General features: G+C 43.3%; 1 protein-coding gene across 1 annotated transcript in view; it reads right to left on the bottom strand.

Annotated features, from left to right (window-relative positions):
- Positions 1-173: 173 nt before the first annotated feature.
- ESAM (endothelial cell adhesion molecule) overlaps positions 174-14,089 on the bottom strand; it is a 67,609-nt gene continuing 53,693 nt past the window's right edge. The window contains exons 3-7 of the mRNA XM_026718026.2: positions 8,952-9,165; positions 6,829-6,984; positions 6,054-6,176; positions 4,192-4,330; positions 174-3,458 (exon numbers count right to left, since the gene is read on the bottom strand). Of these exons, the coding sequence (XP_026573811.1) occupies positions 2,987-3,458; positions 4,192-4,330; positions 6,054-6,176; positions 6,829-6,984; positions 8,952-9,165 (1,104 nt within the window). The 3' untranslated portion in view covers positions 174-2,986. The remainder of the gene's footprint in view (positions 3,459-4,191; positions 4,331-6,053; positions 6,177-6,828; positions 6,985-8,951; positions 9,166-14,089) is intronic.

Genomic DNA, 14,089 nt, shown 5'->3' with positions numbered 1-14,089 from the left:
TTTTGTTCTTCTATCCTATATCGCTTATCATGTTAGTCCTTGTTGTAAAAAGAAAACAATTAAGAAACCTGGAGTTTTAGTTCAGGAAAGTTGTGATAAATGCATTTCAATGTCTTTCCCTTTCCACACACATACATAGACAAGTCCCATGCAAACTGCCTTACTTCAGTTGATTTTAGTTGATATAAAAACAAATACTTTTAATGATTGTTTATGAAAAATAATACATTTCAAAACTGTACATAAAAATACTTCAGTGTATCCCTACCTTCCCACACAACAGAAGGATCTTATTGCCATTGAAAAATAAAAATAGCTAGCATGAAAATGGTTAGAGGACTCCTGTCCAGATTCACAGACCTGTTAATATCTAGAAGTATAAATTATTTACTCCATCTACATTTATAAAAAAAGAAAAAGAAATATAGGAATTTGTCCATTGAATAAACATAATTGCACAATATATATTAAGATGCAAAAGGTGTCCTTCAAACAGTCCATTTAAGAGGCCTGGTGGAAAGTTCTTCTATAATATTGTAAGACATGTTCTTAAGCATTATGGAAGATGTAATATTTGGATAGACCTGAGGCAGTATTTGGCCTTAACCGCAAGAGAGCAGGAAGAACAATGTTTTTGAACTGACATGCTGACAATTCTGAGAATTGAAGTCCACACATTTTAAAGTTGCCAAGTTTCAAAAATACTAATGCAGAATATCTGAGTAGAGTTCCTATGTGGTTCGCTAAGAAACAGTAGGACACAAATCAGAATAAAAGCATATTTTCCAGAATCAACCCTGCAGGTGTGAAGGTCCTAACCATAGTCATAAGAGGGATTCCATTTATTCTAAGATTCTTTTTAAAAAATACTAACAGGTTTGGGAGCCAGAACAGATAGTTATTTTGCCTAGAAGAGAACAGCCTGCTCATTTAGAGCAGAGATGTCCAACCTTGGTAACTTTAATGGCTGGCTGCGGAATTCTGGGACTTGAAGTCCACACGTCTTATAGTTGCCAAGATTAGATACCTCTGACTTAGAGCAACTGGCTGGCTTTGTTTGGGTGAGGGACACCTGCAGAGAATACAAGGTAGACTTGCAGAGAAAACCACAGCTGGCTGGAGAATTCTGGGAGTTGAAGTCCACAAGTCTTAAAGTTGCCAAGTTTGAGGAGCCTAGTCCTAGACCAACCATCACCCTAGAAGAAAGCAATTCTAAATCAATCTTGTATTGCTGGTAATAAAGCTATACGGATGACTGCAACTAGTCCTTGATTTGCAACCTTTTTGTTTGGTGACTATTCAAAGTTACAATGGCACCGAAAAAAGTGACTTGCAACTGGTTCTGACACAACCATTGCAGCATCCCCATGGTCATGTGATTAAAAATGGGGTGCTTGGCAACCAGCATATATTTATGACAGCTACTGAATCTCAGGGCCATGTAATCTGCATTTGTGACTTTCCCAGGTGCCTTCCAACAAGTAAAGTCACTAGGGGAACCCAGATTTGCTTAACAATTGTGTGATTTACTTAAAAAGCAAGGTGATTCACCTTAATAACCATGGTAAAAAAGGTCATTAAATTGGATGAGATTCACCTAACAATTCCTCATTTAGCAACAGATGTTCCAGTCCCAACTGTGGTCATAAGTCAAGGACTTGCTTTCTAGCTTTCCTCAGGTTTGTGAGCACTTTCTGAAAAGCACATTCTACGCCTGTAGTTCCATGGGTTATATCCTACATTAATCAAAAGAGGACCACTACGTCAAAAAGTGGGCTTGTAGGGTTGCTATGAAACAAAAGAACCCCCTACCCCAAATTTTCAGCGCAAGAATGGTGGGATAGAAAGTCCTAGTCTAGAACCGCTACAAATCTGTGTGTTTCCAGCTTAATAAGGACTATGCCATCTGACAGTGCTGAATTATATGATTAACTTGGATTAATATGAAATGTTACCTTAGGAAAGCATTTTAGGGTCCTATAAAAATAGGAATTTTCTGTTGCAAAGCGTGGCGTCTTCTGGGGAGGTGGAAAAAGGAGACAGGAATGACAAGAAAGTCACTCTACCACCTTGGCTACACCTCTATTACCCATTGCTGAAAAACATTATCTACCCAGAGGGTGGCAGCTAGGATTCTATCACTTTTTTTATTTGTGCATATTTCTCTAATGTGTAGACCAGAGGTCTCCAAACTTGGCAACTTTATGCTGGCTGAGGAATTCTGGGCGTTGAAGTCCACAAGTCTTAAAGTTGCCAAGTTTGAAGACCTCTGGTGTAGACTTTTGACATGGAGTCAGGTAGGTTGCAATTATCTTTACTTCCCTTCCAAAGTGTCCGAAGAGTTTCCCATTATGGGCTACTTCTTGAAAAGTATTGAGGAAGATAGAATCACTCATTTTGCTTCAGATCTGCCTCCTTCTCTTATTATAAGCCAGGGGGTCTTCAAACTTGACAGCTTTAAGCCTTGTGGACTTCAACTCCCAGAATTCCTTCTCCAGTCATGTTAGCTCAGGAATTCTAGGAGTTGAAGTCCATAAGTCTTAAACTTGCCAACTTTGAAGACCCTTGTTCTAAGTCAAGACAGTATACCACAGCTTGCTTCTCTTCCTCAACATTAAGAGTCATGTTAGAGAACAAACTTTTTTTAAAAAAATCCAGTTAAACCTAATCTCTGTTAAGTAGATTCCCCGAGAAGATGGAATGGGGTTGGTGCACCAAGAAGAATAAGATGGACAGATAAACAGAAGCTCTTCTGATTACCAAAATGTTTTTTAAAGTCCTTTTCAGAAGTCCTGATAAGGTCTCACTTATGGCAAAGTCTTGATATTTGGTCACTTGAAGAACAAATCCAAGCCCCACCCACACGCAGACCCCTGGACCTCTGCAGACAGGCCGGCGAAGCAGCACAATGCATGCCTGTCTCTCGACAGTGCTTGTGAGGAGTCAAACCAATATCCACATGGAGAGCTATGGTGTTACAACCCATTTACACCAAAGATCCTGCCTGGCTTTGAGCAGGCACCATAACAGGCACTGCTCCCATGCGATTCAGAGTGGAGGCCGTTAAACCTTGAGCAGTGGGGACAGGAGGCTCCTGTTGCTGTGGGGCCTGTGGCTGAGCCCTGTTTGTCCGGTGGAGGTTATTCCTGTGGGTGGGCACGCTGGCATGATGGCACTGGACTCCGTTGATCACCGGTGGGAAGTAGAGGGGCAGCGATTGGCTGGAAAGACTGGGTGTTGGTGTGAGGGTCCCATTTCTGGGGTCAGAAAAAGGGGACTTGAAGCCCACCATGCTTCCTGCAGCAGTGGTGATGGAGGCTGTGTCTGAGGGAGCCCGGATGGGATAGGCTTTCTGATCCCGGGTTGTGTTCATGGACGACAACGTTCCATTTTTGGAGAGTCCATCAGTGCAGGAATTTTTCACCCAGGAGAGCGTCTTGGGAGCTACAGCATCTTCCCTGCAGTGGGGAAGGAAGTCATAAATGGAAGGGAAAATAGGGATCTATGAACTTATTTCCCAATATTCCATTTCCTTACTGATCTGTGATTTTTATGTTTTTAAGTCCTTTCAAAATCTTCAAAATTCAACATTTTAAACTGTTTTTTCTATCCAACAGAATATCTAAATGGGTCTTGTCTTGCAAGGATTTATACCCATACTACAAAACTAATTCAACCAGGGGCCTCCTCAGAGAAAAAGAACCCACAACCACTATAGATTAACCATTCTACTGTTGTACAGGTATCTTACCAACACAAAGTTGAAACTAGTCAGAAAGAACCAATAGAAAGGAATGTTTGTAGCTCGGGTTAAACCCTGAGGTCCTTTGTATTCTCTGAGCTTGGCTGTTTTCTTGCAGACATTTCATCACCCAAGTGGGTGATGTTATCAGTGCTACTTGGCACAGCATGGATGTTACCTAGCTGGCTGATGAAACATGTGGAAGAAAAGAGCCAAACCTAGACCACCTAGACCAAAGACCACATAGTCAACAAAAAATATTGAAGATGATCGAAACACAAAGTCTAGCTGAGACATTTCTTCCAGGTGCTCCAGGGAACAATTCCTACCATTCCTGGTCATTGGCTATAGAAAGAGTCAGGTTGATGGACTTCGAATCCAACCACACATGGTCGACACTCTTTCCTACCTCTGCTCTCATCAGTGCCAGACGTTCTACCAGTACTTACTTGATTTCATTGGCTATGTCGTCTTGGGCTTCCTTCTTTTTCTTTCGATAGATAAACATCTGAAGTGCAAAAAATATGATCAGGCCAAGTCCAATAAGGGTCCCCACAACGGCACCAGCCACCATGGCTGTATTGAATGCTGCAAAAGGAGCCACAACAGTGAAGATGTTTTGGTTTTTTTTTTTAACTGAGATGAGAAAAAAGATTTCAGCAATCCTACCTATCTCAACATTTCCCAACCTCCTGCCTCTCTAGACATTTGGGTCTACTTAATCCTAATTAAAATCTCTTTAACCTGTTCACATGGAACACAACAGATTTTGGACCCAATCTCTGTGTGAATATGTATTTATAAATCATTGATGTTAACCTTACTTCCAAAAAGGCTACACCAGTCTTTTTTTTCCCCCATGGTTATCTATATGAAATAGACTAGACTGGGAAATATTGACTGCTCAAACCATTTCATGAACAAATGAGATGGTTCTCCTTGGTTTTTCCTATCCTAAATCAGTGTTGGCTAACCAAGTGCCCAAAGCACATGTATGCATGTATATCCCCTAAATGCAATGTCCCACACATGCGTCCCATCCCCGATGCATGCTGCATGACCGTGTGTGATCCCCGCCCCTACACATGCATACACAACCCCCACATATGACCCCTGGGCCCTGTGCATGGGTGTGGCCCCAACCCCCCGCATACACTCGCAACCCCCATACACACCCTGCCTCACGCATGGGCACAGGGGTGGGATTCTACCAGTTCGCACCTATTCGCTAGAACCGGTTATTAACATTTAAGCAGTTCGGAGAACTGGTTGTTAGAAGAAATTACTGGCCTAATCCTGTAAGGAAGGCAGGAAGGAAACATTCTGGTGTTGCTTACAGAAACTGCCTCTCCATTAACCCTTATTACATTCTTGGCAGGACTAGACTTCCTGTCTCAGGAATGTCTTTGGAGGTTTTTTCCCCTCCTTTGCTGGTACTTTGCTTGTGTGGAGTGACCATTCAAAGCTACAATGGCACTGAAAAAAGTGACTTATGATCATTTTTCACACTTACGACTGTTGCAGCATCCCCACAGTCATGAGAGGCAAGGCAAGGAAATGCGTGCCTCGATGTGAGTGATATTGAGTTGGCCACGACCAGCCAATAACAGGACTACCAAGCCATGCCCACCACCTAATCCATGCCCACGAAACCGATTGTTAAAAATTTGAATCCCACCCCTGCATGTGTGGCAGAGATCCAAAGACCAGCTGGCCAGCAGGAGGCGCATACACGCATGCACAGTGGAGCTGAGCTGGGGCAACAGCTCATGTGCCCAGAGAGAGGACTCTGCATGCCACCTCTGGCACATGTGGCACAGGTGGCCATCATGGTCCTAAATGCTCTCTGTGGACCAACACTGACAGTTCTTAGCAATGCTGGCTGGGGAATTCTGGGAGTGGAAGCCCATATTTTTGTTGCAGAAACCTGGAGAGCAGGCAGGTTGAGGAAGGATGCCCTGATCACTACTTCACCTTGGCTGCGGATGCATGAACAGACTGTTAAGACGATAGACATTTCTACCAGGAATATGAACAGCATCTTTTAATCCAGATGGAATAGTCCTCACTCCAGATTCCTAGCTAGGTGGACCACCTTCAATACAGTGGCCAAAGAAACACTCCACGTTTTCCTAAAATTTGATGCCGAAGGGAGCTTTATTTCAAATGGAAGTGGGAGACTGTGTTTAAGGATACAGCTGATTGCAATGGTGATATTTTTATTTATTTCGACCTTCTCTTGCTCCTAAAAGTTCCCATGCAAATGGAAGCAGAGTAGAGGGAGATCTTGAGCTGTCAAGGAGAGACTCACGTGGATGTACTTCCAGATTGAGTGTGCAGTTGGAATAGCCAGCTATGCTGGAGGCGTTGCAGAGATACAGCCCAGACATGTCGATAGTAAGATTGGTCAACGTCAGCATCCCCTTCTTGGTATCTGGGAAAAAATGCCAAGCAAGCTTCAGACCAACAGAACTGCATTTCAAGAGGATCCCATTAGCTCTCTCTTAGTGACCTGACTGAGCACCTAAATCAAGTTTTCCCATTACACTAAGCCAGGATGTAGAATAGTACTCCTTAACTGAAGACAGGTGGACCTCAACTCCCAGAGTCCCATGCTGTCTGGAGAATGCTGGGAGTTGAAGTCCACATGTCTTCAGGTTGCCAAGGTTGAGAAACCCTAGTAGAACTTGAGTCTAAAGCAGGGGTCTCCAACCTGGCTGAGGAACTCTGGGAGTTGAAGTCCACAAGTCTTAAAGTTGCCAAGGTTGGAAACCCCTGGTCTAAAGTGTCACCCAAAAACGTGCTTCCTCCCCTGGAGCTTCATTCAGAAGTTTTCAGCAAATGGTAATTCTAAAGGTGAATGAAGAAGAATATGAAATATTCCGAGAGTGATGCAACCTTCAATTCTGGATTAAATTCAATGCACATTGAACTGAATCAAACTCCATTCTTGACTCATCTTCCCTTTTGTTTTGCAAAGCAGACCCAAAAGATACATGGGGACTTCTCCCCTCTTCACCAAAGCCACAGCCATGTCCAACCTGCCCTGTCCAAGCTGTGCTGGACTACAGAGCAAAGACTCCTACCTTGCGTGGGTGCAAAGAAAAACTGGGTGCTGGGCTCAGTCCGCTGCCAACGATAAACTGGGACCGGTTTTCCAAAAGCAGATTTGCAGGACATGGTAATGTTGCCTCCAACCTGTGCACTGCCTCGAAACTGACACTTTGGTGGAGATGGTGGGACTGCAAAAATAATGAGGTCTCTTTTTTATTAAAGAAAATACAAAAACCATTCAATGCTTTAAAAGGTAGTAAATGGCTCCATCTACTGGCTGTAAAAAAACTATTGGCGTTCCAGTGAAAGCTGGGAGGAGAAGAATCCATTCAGGGATTCCATCCACTTTCAAAGGGGAAGAGATGATGTTAGTCTGTTACAGAAGTCCCAATATAGAGGGATGTTATATATGAACGGATGCATCAAGGAGGTGGTTGTTAATGTTACCTGTAGCAAGAAACAACTTCTGATTTTGATCTTTCTTTGTGCTATTAAAATATTGGGGTTCAGATATGACCCCATTCTATCTTTGGCCCTCTTGAGGTATCTTTTTGAACTTGGATTAATATCAGCAGGAAAGGGGTTCCTGAAGTTTCAATGCTCTCTTTGGACAAAACATAAAGAAGGAGAATCACGCCTTCTAGATTCTATCCCATGGGAATTGTAGGGGAAGGAGGGGCAAAACCTGCAGGTGGAGTTAAAAGAGGAATCAGCCTAGAATCCCTACATAGTCATAAGCAAACTAAGTCCAGCCTCCTTTGAATTCCATTGACCCTTATCCAACTCTTAGCAGCTGTTAACTGTTATTTGAGAAGATTCCTGTGCCCAGGCATGAATAGCAATAAATCAGTTTAAGTGGACTTTCACGTGTGAATCTGAACTTTTGCACCCAACAGGACTATTTTGAAACAGCTCATGAGCTGAAACTTGGGTGCTCCTTGGAAACTGCTATGCAGCTCTGCAGAATTACAAGGCTGCTGAACTAAAGAACGAACTGCTAGATTGCCAAACTCAACTGTATGGTGCAGAAATCAAAAGATTTGCAACCATCTTTTCCTGATGCATCCAACTTAACTGACAACCATAATTGATGCTGCAATTATGGCCAGAAGTCATGATGGTTGTAAAACAGGTCATCATATGACTGACCCAATTTTTTGACCTTTGATGTGGGGTGGAGTCAAACTGAAGTCAATTTATCCTGCGGTCACAAATTGAACCCATTGGTGCTAAAGGATGGTTTTTGTTGGAAACCAGAAAAGCAAAAATATTATAAATCACAGTCATGGGACTGTGGGATGCTACAAACGATCATAAACTGCAGGCTGGTTGCCAAGAACCCAAAATACAGTCAGGTGACCATGGGGGAGGACATCTATCAGAACTTCATCATAAGGAGTGTGTTGTGGCCCGCCGGCAGATGATGGAGCTGGCAGCAGAGTTGGACAGTAGTGAGGAGGCTGGGGAGGAATCCAGCCATTCCTGGAGGCTGAGGAAGGCTTGGACATGGGCTCTGCATCAGAGGCAGAGATGAGGCCAGGGTAGGTGGCAGTCATCAGCTGCCTTCGGGCTCGGACAGCAGTGAGACAGGAGAGCTTCTTCTGTGCATGCTCAGAGCTGCCAAAAGGAAGGCAAAATTAAGAACTCAGGATTGACGTGAGAGTAAGGCCACAGGTGAATGATGAATGGCCCCGCCCATCAGGATTAAAAGAGAAGCAAAAGGGGAGGGGGCTTTTGCAGGAAACGACACGCTTGTTCAGTCATTTGTTTGTGGAGATTTGTCTGTATAACCCAGCCCTTCCCTGCCAGCATTGAGCGTGGAACTATTTATCGGGCAGCGTTCCAGGGTTGATAAATGTCTGAGCTCATTAGTATATCTTCACAAGACTGTTTGCCAAGCCGTTGGCTGACTGTGAATGAAATAAATTCACATTAATGTAATAAAAGAGGTTTTTGCCAGGATGCAGAATTGACTTAGTGCTTTTTGGGGAGGTCTAGGACAGAACAGAGTGGGAGGTTCATTTCAACTTTGAATGGTTGCTAAAAGTGACCCATCATAACTCAAAGGCTACCTGCATGAACATGAAGTGTTCTAAGTGATCCAAGATCACATCTCCCCATTTAACCTCTGCAAAGCAGAAGAAAGTTGATTTACCTAGAACGGTGAGGTTAACAAGTCCGATGTTTCTTCCTTTCACTGTACTGTCATCTGGAACATTCACGGTGCACATATATTGGCCGGAATCCATTTCTTTGGTATTATTAATTACAAGGGAGACGTTGTGAAAAGGCATACGGAACAAAAACCCAAGGCGCTGCTTGAGATCAGGATCTTCCACTTTGGTTGTCTCATACATAAAGGCCAAAATCTGGAATACAGATCAAAGGATTCAGTGCTTTGGCTGAAACAGCAGTGTGCTGCTATGAAACACAGCACACAACATGAAACTTGTCTGAATACACACCTATGAAGGATGCATACAACTGCATGCATAGAATAGACCAATTATTCTCTCCCATTTGGCAGCTTTACATTGTTTGGATTTCAACTCCCAGAAATCCCCAACCAGCATGGTTGGCTGAGGAATTCTGGCAGTTGAAGTCCAGATTTCTTCAAGTTGCCAAGGTTGAAGAGTACCCTACAACTTGGCCTCTTTCTCTGTATAAACTGATATTGGCCATTCTTCCACCTGTGTGGTCCACCCATCCTTAAAGCTGCTGAGTTTGAGAAACATTGGCATAAACTATCGACCTTTTTCCTACCATTTCTGAAGCAGAGACATTCTGGGCTGTAACACTCATTTTTCATCCCTTTCCTCTCGCTGATTCTTCTACTGTACCTTTGCCATCCTTTTAAAGTTTTTAATACAGCCATTTCTTTCCCCTGTTTCAATCAGTCCTACACAACCTAGGGGCCAAGAACAGCAATAGCAGTGCAGTCCAAAGACTTCATTTTGGTCTTCTGCAAGTGAGAGAAGAAGCCACATTTGCCTTCAGATGGGATGTTTCAATCTAACTCATCCTGGTCCAAAAGGTTCAAATGAATCCACTGCAGAATCTGTGTCTTGACATGCATTGTAATGAACTAAAGCCACTAGGGGAGGAAAAGTTGGCTTCGATGCTCTAGCAGAGCTTGGTTGCCATAGTAACAAAAGATGCTTCTTTCCCCTTCATCACCAGTAGGATCCCTTTCTTCATAAAGCATCTGAAAACTAACAATTACAAAGATCTGACTAAGGGTCAAAAGATTGCAGCGAAGGCAGCAAAACCTTGACAGGATTGCAGCCAGACCCTAAACCTGCTGTCAAGGTATGTAGACTCCACCCTGGGAATAAAGCAAACCTTTCTTTTTTCTTTTTAAAGGAGTGGAAAGGTTTTGTGAATAGATCACAAAGTTCTTGACCTTGTCTACCTCAATGAATTGAGACCTGCTTATTGCAAAATTTTTACTCCAGCAACAGGCAATAGGATTCTACAAATGTTTTGAACAGCCATAGCTAATGAAATTATGGAAGTTCTCGTAGAACATCTGCTGCAAAGTAGCCCCCTTTGCAAAAGAAAACTAATGGGCATTAATCAAAAGCTGGAATGAGGTGCATATGTGTGAAAAAACAGAGGTTGTCCAAGATTCTTAAAATACCCCTTCTTTAATTGCTCTAGTTATTTTGGGGTTGGAGAAAATATGCATTGATAGACTGAATTAGCTCCTTGCATGCACTTCTGTCCATCCAGAAAACAGAAATTATGGTTTACATTTCTAAACTGAGAAGAATGCAGATTGGAGGGATATCACTGACGTGCCCTTCTACCCAGACAACATGTTACAGGTGGGAAGAGTCCATCAAGGAATTGCTCAGGAGCTCGAGTTTCTAAATGGGAGAACTTCAAAACAATAGTAGTGCCCAACTTATTGTCCATTCACTGTCCCCTCCTTTGAATGCTGTATCAAATTCCAAGGAATCTCCTGCACAGTATTTTTCACCCTTGGCATTTTAAGATGAGTGGTCTTCAGCTCCCAGGATTCTAGCAATGCCGGCTGGGGAAGTCCACACAACTTGAAATCGCCACGGTTGAGAAAACTTCATGTTCCTGAACCTCTCCATATCCGTGGGAATTGAAGTCCACACATCTTAAAAGTTGCCATGGTTGAAGAACTCTGTTCCAGCATCTTCCTGAAGAAGCACTCTGTAGAAGCTTGGTTCTTCAGCCTGGCTCTCAGCGCTCCTTGCCGCCTTCCTATCTTTTTCAATGAGACACAAAGGTGTCAGTGCTACTTAGCACCTCTTCCACTTGCATGGCTCATTCCCCACACAAAGCAGTGATAAGTCTAGCACATCAAACGGATGATGCTCGGTAGGCATAGCAACGGCATCAAACAGTTCAAGATTTCAGCATGATATGAGAGGCCTCTGCCTGTACGCATAAGTGCATGAGCATCCCATATGGTAGACAAGACATCTATACCCTTCCTAATCTTTCTTTTATGCTCCCTGGGGACTTAAGCAGCCAAACTTCATGGCAAAAGTTATGAATTTTGTCTGTGTGATTTCTCCCTTTCCGTCATTTGGGGTAAAATACATGTAGTCCTTGACTTACAGCCATTTGCTTAGTGACTGCTCAAAGTTACAACAGCACTGAAAGAAGTGACTTATAATTGTTTTTCACTCTTACGACTGTTGCAACATCCCCATGGTCATGCGATCAAAATCCGGGCACTTGGCAAAAGGTTGCAGTGTCCTGGGGTCATGTGATCACCTTTTACAACCTTCTGACAAGCACAGTGAAAGGGGGGGGGCTAGATTCACTTAACAACGGAGGCAAGAGAGGTCACAAAATGGGACAAATTTCACTCAACTGTCTTGCCTAGCAAGGAGAATGTTGAGCTCAGTTGTGGCTGTAAGTCAAGGTCTTCCTTCAGTATTCCTTCATCTCCCATAAAATTGAATGCATTTACTTTGCCCCTTAAAACGAGCTTTCTCTCTTCTCCACCAAATGCCCAACCTTGCCAAAGCAGTGCTGCCATCGCTTCTGTGCCCCGACCGCCCTCATATCCCCCCCCCCAAATTTTTTTAAGATGGTTGTGCAACTCCCACTTGCATATAGAGGCTCTTAATTTCTGAATCTGTTGGCAGCATGCTTCCATTTTACCATTTTACCCACCCAGCTCTCTACCATCGGGGGATAATGCTAGCTTTCTCTGCCTTCATCAGACTTCAGGGTCCACGTGCGTTACAGGCTGCAAAGTGCTCTGAGAAACACTCAAGTGGCACAGGCAAGCCAAGCATGTAAAAATGGGGAAGCTCTCCTATCCCGAAAAGGCCCACCCAAATTTGAAGGGAAAGAGATTCACTGTTGAGCAACGAACTTCAAATCATAGTGGCATTGCTTTCCCCAATTCATCCTCCCCATAAACAGAAAACATTGGTTTCTGAAGTGTCCCCAGCTGCCAAGGTCTATATCCTTCTAAAAAGAAGACAGGTCAATTAGGAGAAGATGCCCAAGCGTGCTTTTTAGCTCTCGTGGGTGGGGTTTTTTTTTGGTTTTTTTGGTTAGAAAGATACTTTAAGCCTCTTGATTTTTTTATGTTGATTTTTTTCTCTTTCTGATTTAGATGCAGAGTCTGGAAGCTTGACAGAATTGGGATACATCCCAACTGGGAGGAAAAAAGTAAAAATAAAGTAAAAATGATTTTTTTTAAAAAAAATAAACAGCCTTAACATTAGATAGACTTAACAGTCACTGAATAACTCTAAGAATTTCAGTGAACCAAACCTAAATGTGGGGAAGACTTAAGCAGACTGACATTTTCCTATATATGTGGACTGTACTGACATCCCCATCATAATTCTGTTTATTTATCTTAGCATGGCATTAATCAATGATTGAGGAGGAGATGTCATCTATTTTTACATTTAAAAAACAGCTTGCCTTTAAGGAAGATTTCCCATCAATATTACACGTTTCCATCTGAAGTTTGCTATGTGTTTTAGTTCTGGCGTTGTTTGACTCACAAGAGTTTTTGACCCAGGGGGAGAAATTGGGCTAAGGCATCTGGGTTGCAAAAGTCCAAATGCTAGTCCTTGCTAGTCCTCCACTTACAACCACAACTGAGCTCAAAATGTCTGTTGCTAAGTGAAACATTTGTTAAGTGACTTTGCCCCATTTTACAAGTCGTTATTACGTGAATCATTGCAGTTGTTAAGTTAGTCACCCAGTTGTTAAGTGAATCTGGCTTCCCTATTGACTTTGTGTCAGGATTCCGGCAGTTACCTCAATTAAATCATGCGTCTCAAGCCAAATGTCCAAAACTTCAAAAGGAGTTAACATGTCCGGCACTGCCTGGGGCACATAATTGTCACCCTTGATCCTGGTTTTTCCCCACCTCATCCCCTGGGTGTATCATAATTCATATTCTCCAATGGGACACATCCATAGCCAAGAGTCATCAATCATGTTCTCCAGTTAGAATTTTGTGTGGCAGAAACTTCGGCCACCTAGTTACTATCTCTGAAAATCTATTTATGGAATGCACTTTCGATTTCCAAGCTGCCACACTGCTCTTTCAAACCCTTTTCCCCCCTCCCTTTCTGTTGGCAACTTTAAAAAGACCATAGAAATATTTTATGATTTGACACTTTGCTTGTCAGAAGGTTGCAAAAGGAGATCCCATGATCCCGGGACTGTGATGACCCAGGGTGGGATACAGAAAACACATAGTCACAGAAAACAGGTGAAGCCCCTTTTAATCTTTCACTTTGCTTCCAAGCTCCGAATATTCTTGACGGAAGACAAAAAAAACCCCACATAAACAGTTACAAGAAGAAGGGAAAAAGCAACACAAGCCAGGCAAGATAAGGGCTGGAGGACGTCCACAGATAACAGAACACACACTGAGAAGGACGCCAAACTCAGAGAGGAACCATAAACTAGAGATATTTCCATGCTTTGCTTCCAGTGTTCGCCTGTATTCATGTCCGTCCTCTTATTCAGTTGTCACAGCTGCAGCCCATGAAGAGGATCAAGGCCCTCTCCTCCCGAGTAGACCATGTCTCTCCCTTATCCTCTCTTCCCTGCATGCCCTAGGATGGATAGGGGATGGGCCTGGGTCCTCCTCTGACTGCTCAGCCGCCTCTGCCCTTCCCCAGCCTCCTCCACAACCCTCTGGAGCCACACTTCCACTCCCTATTGGCTGTTCCTCCTCTCCCTCAGAGTCTGACTCCACCAGGGGCATGACAGGGACAATGCAACCGACATAAATATGAGTCAGTTGCCTAGCATCTGAATTTTGAGCAC

This window comes from Pseudonaja textilis, chromosome 9 (genome assembly GCF_049901715.1).
Source record: "Pseudonaja textilis isolate UNSWEBS1 chromosome 9, rPseTex1.2, whole genome shotgun sequence".
NCBI classification, from domain to species: Eukaryota; Metazoa; Chordata; class Lepidosauria; order Squamata; family Elapidae; genus Pseudonaja; species Pseudonaja textilis.
Note: the sequence above shows the minus strand (reverse complement) of the source record. Positions and strands in the feature narration are given on the sequence as shown.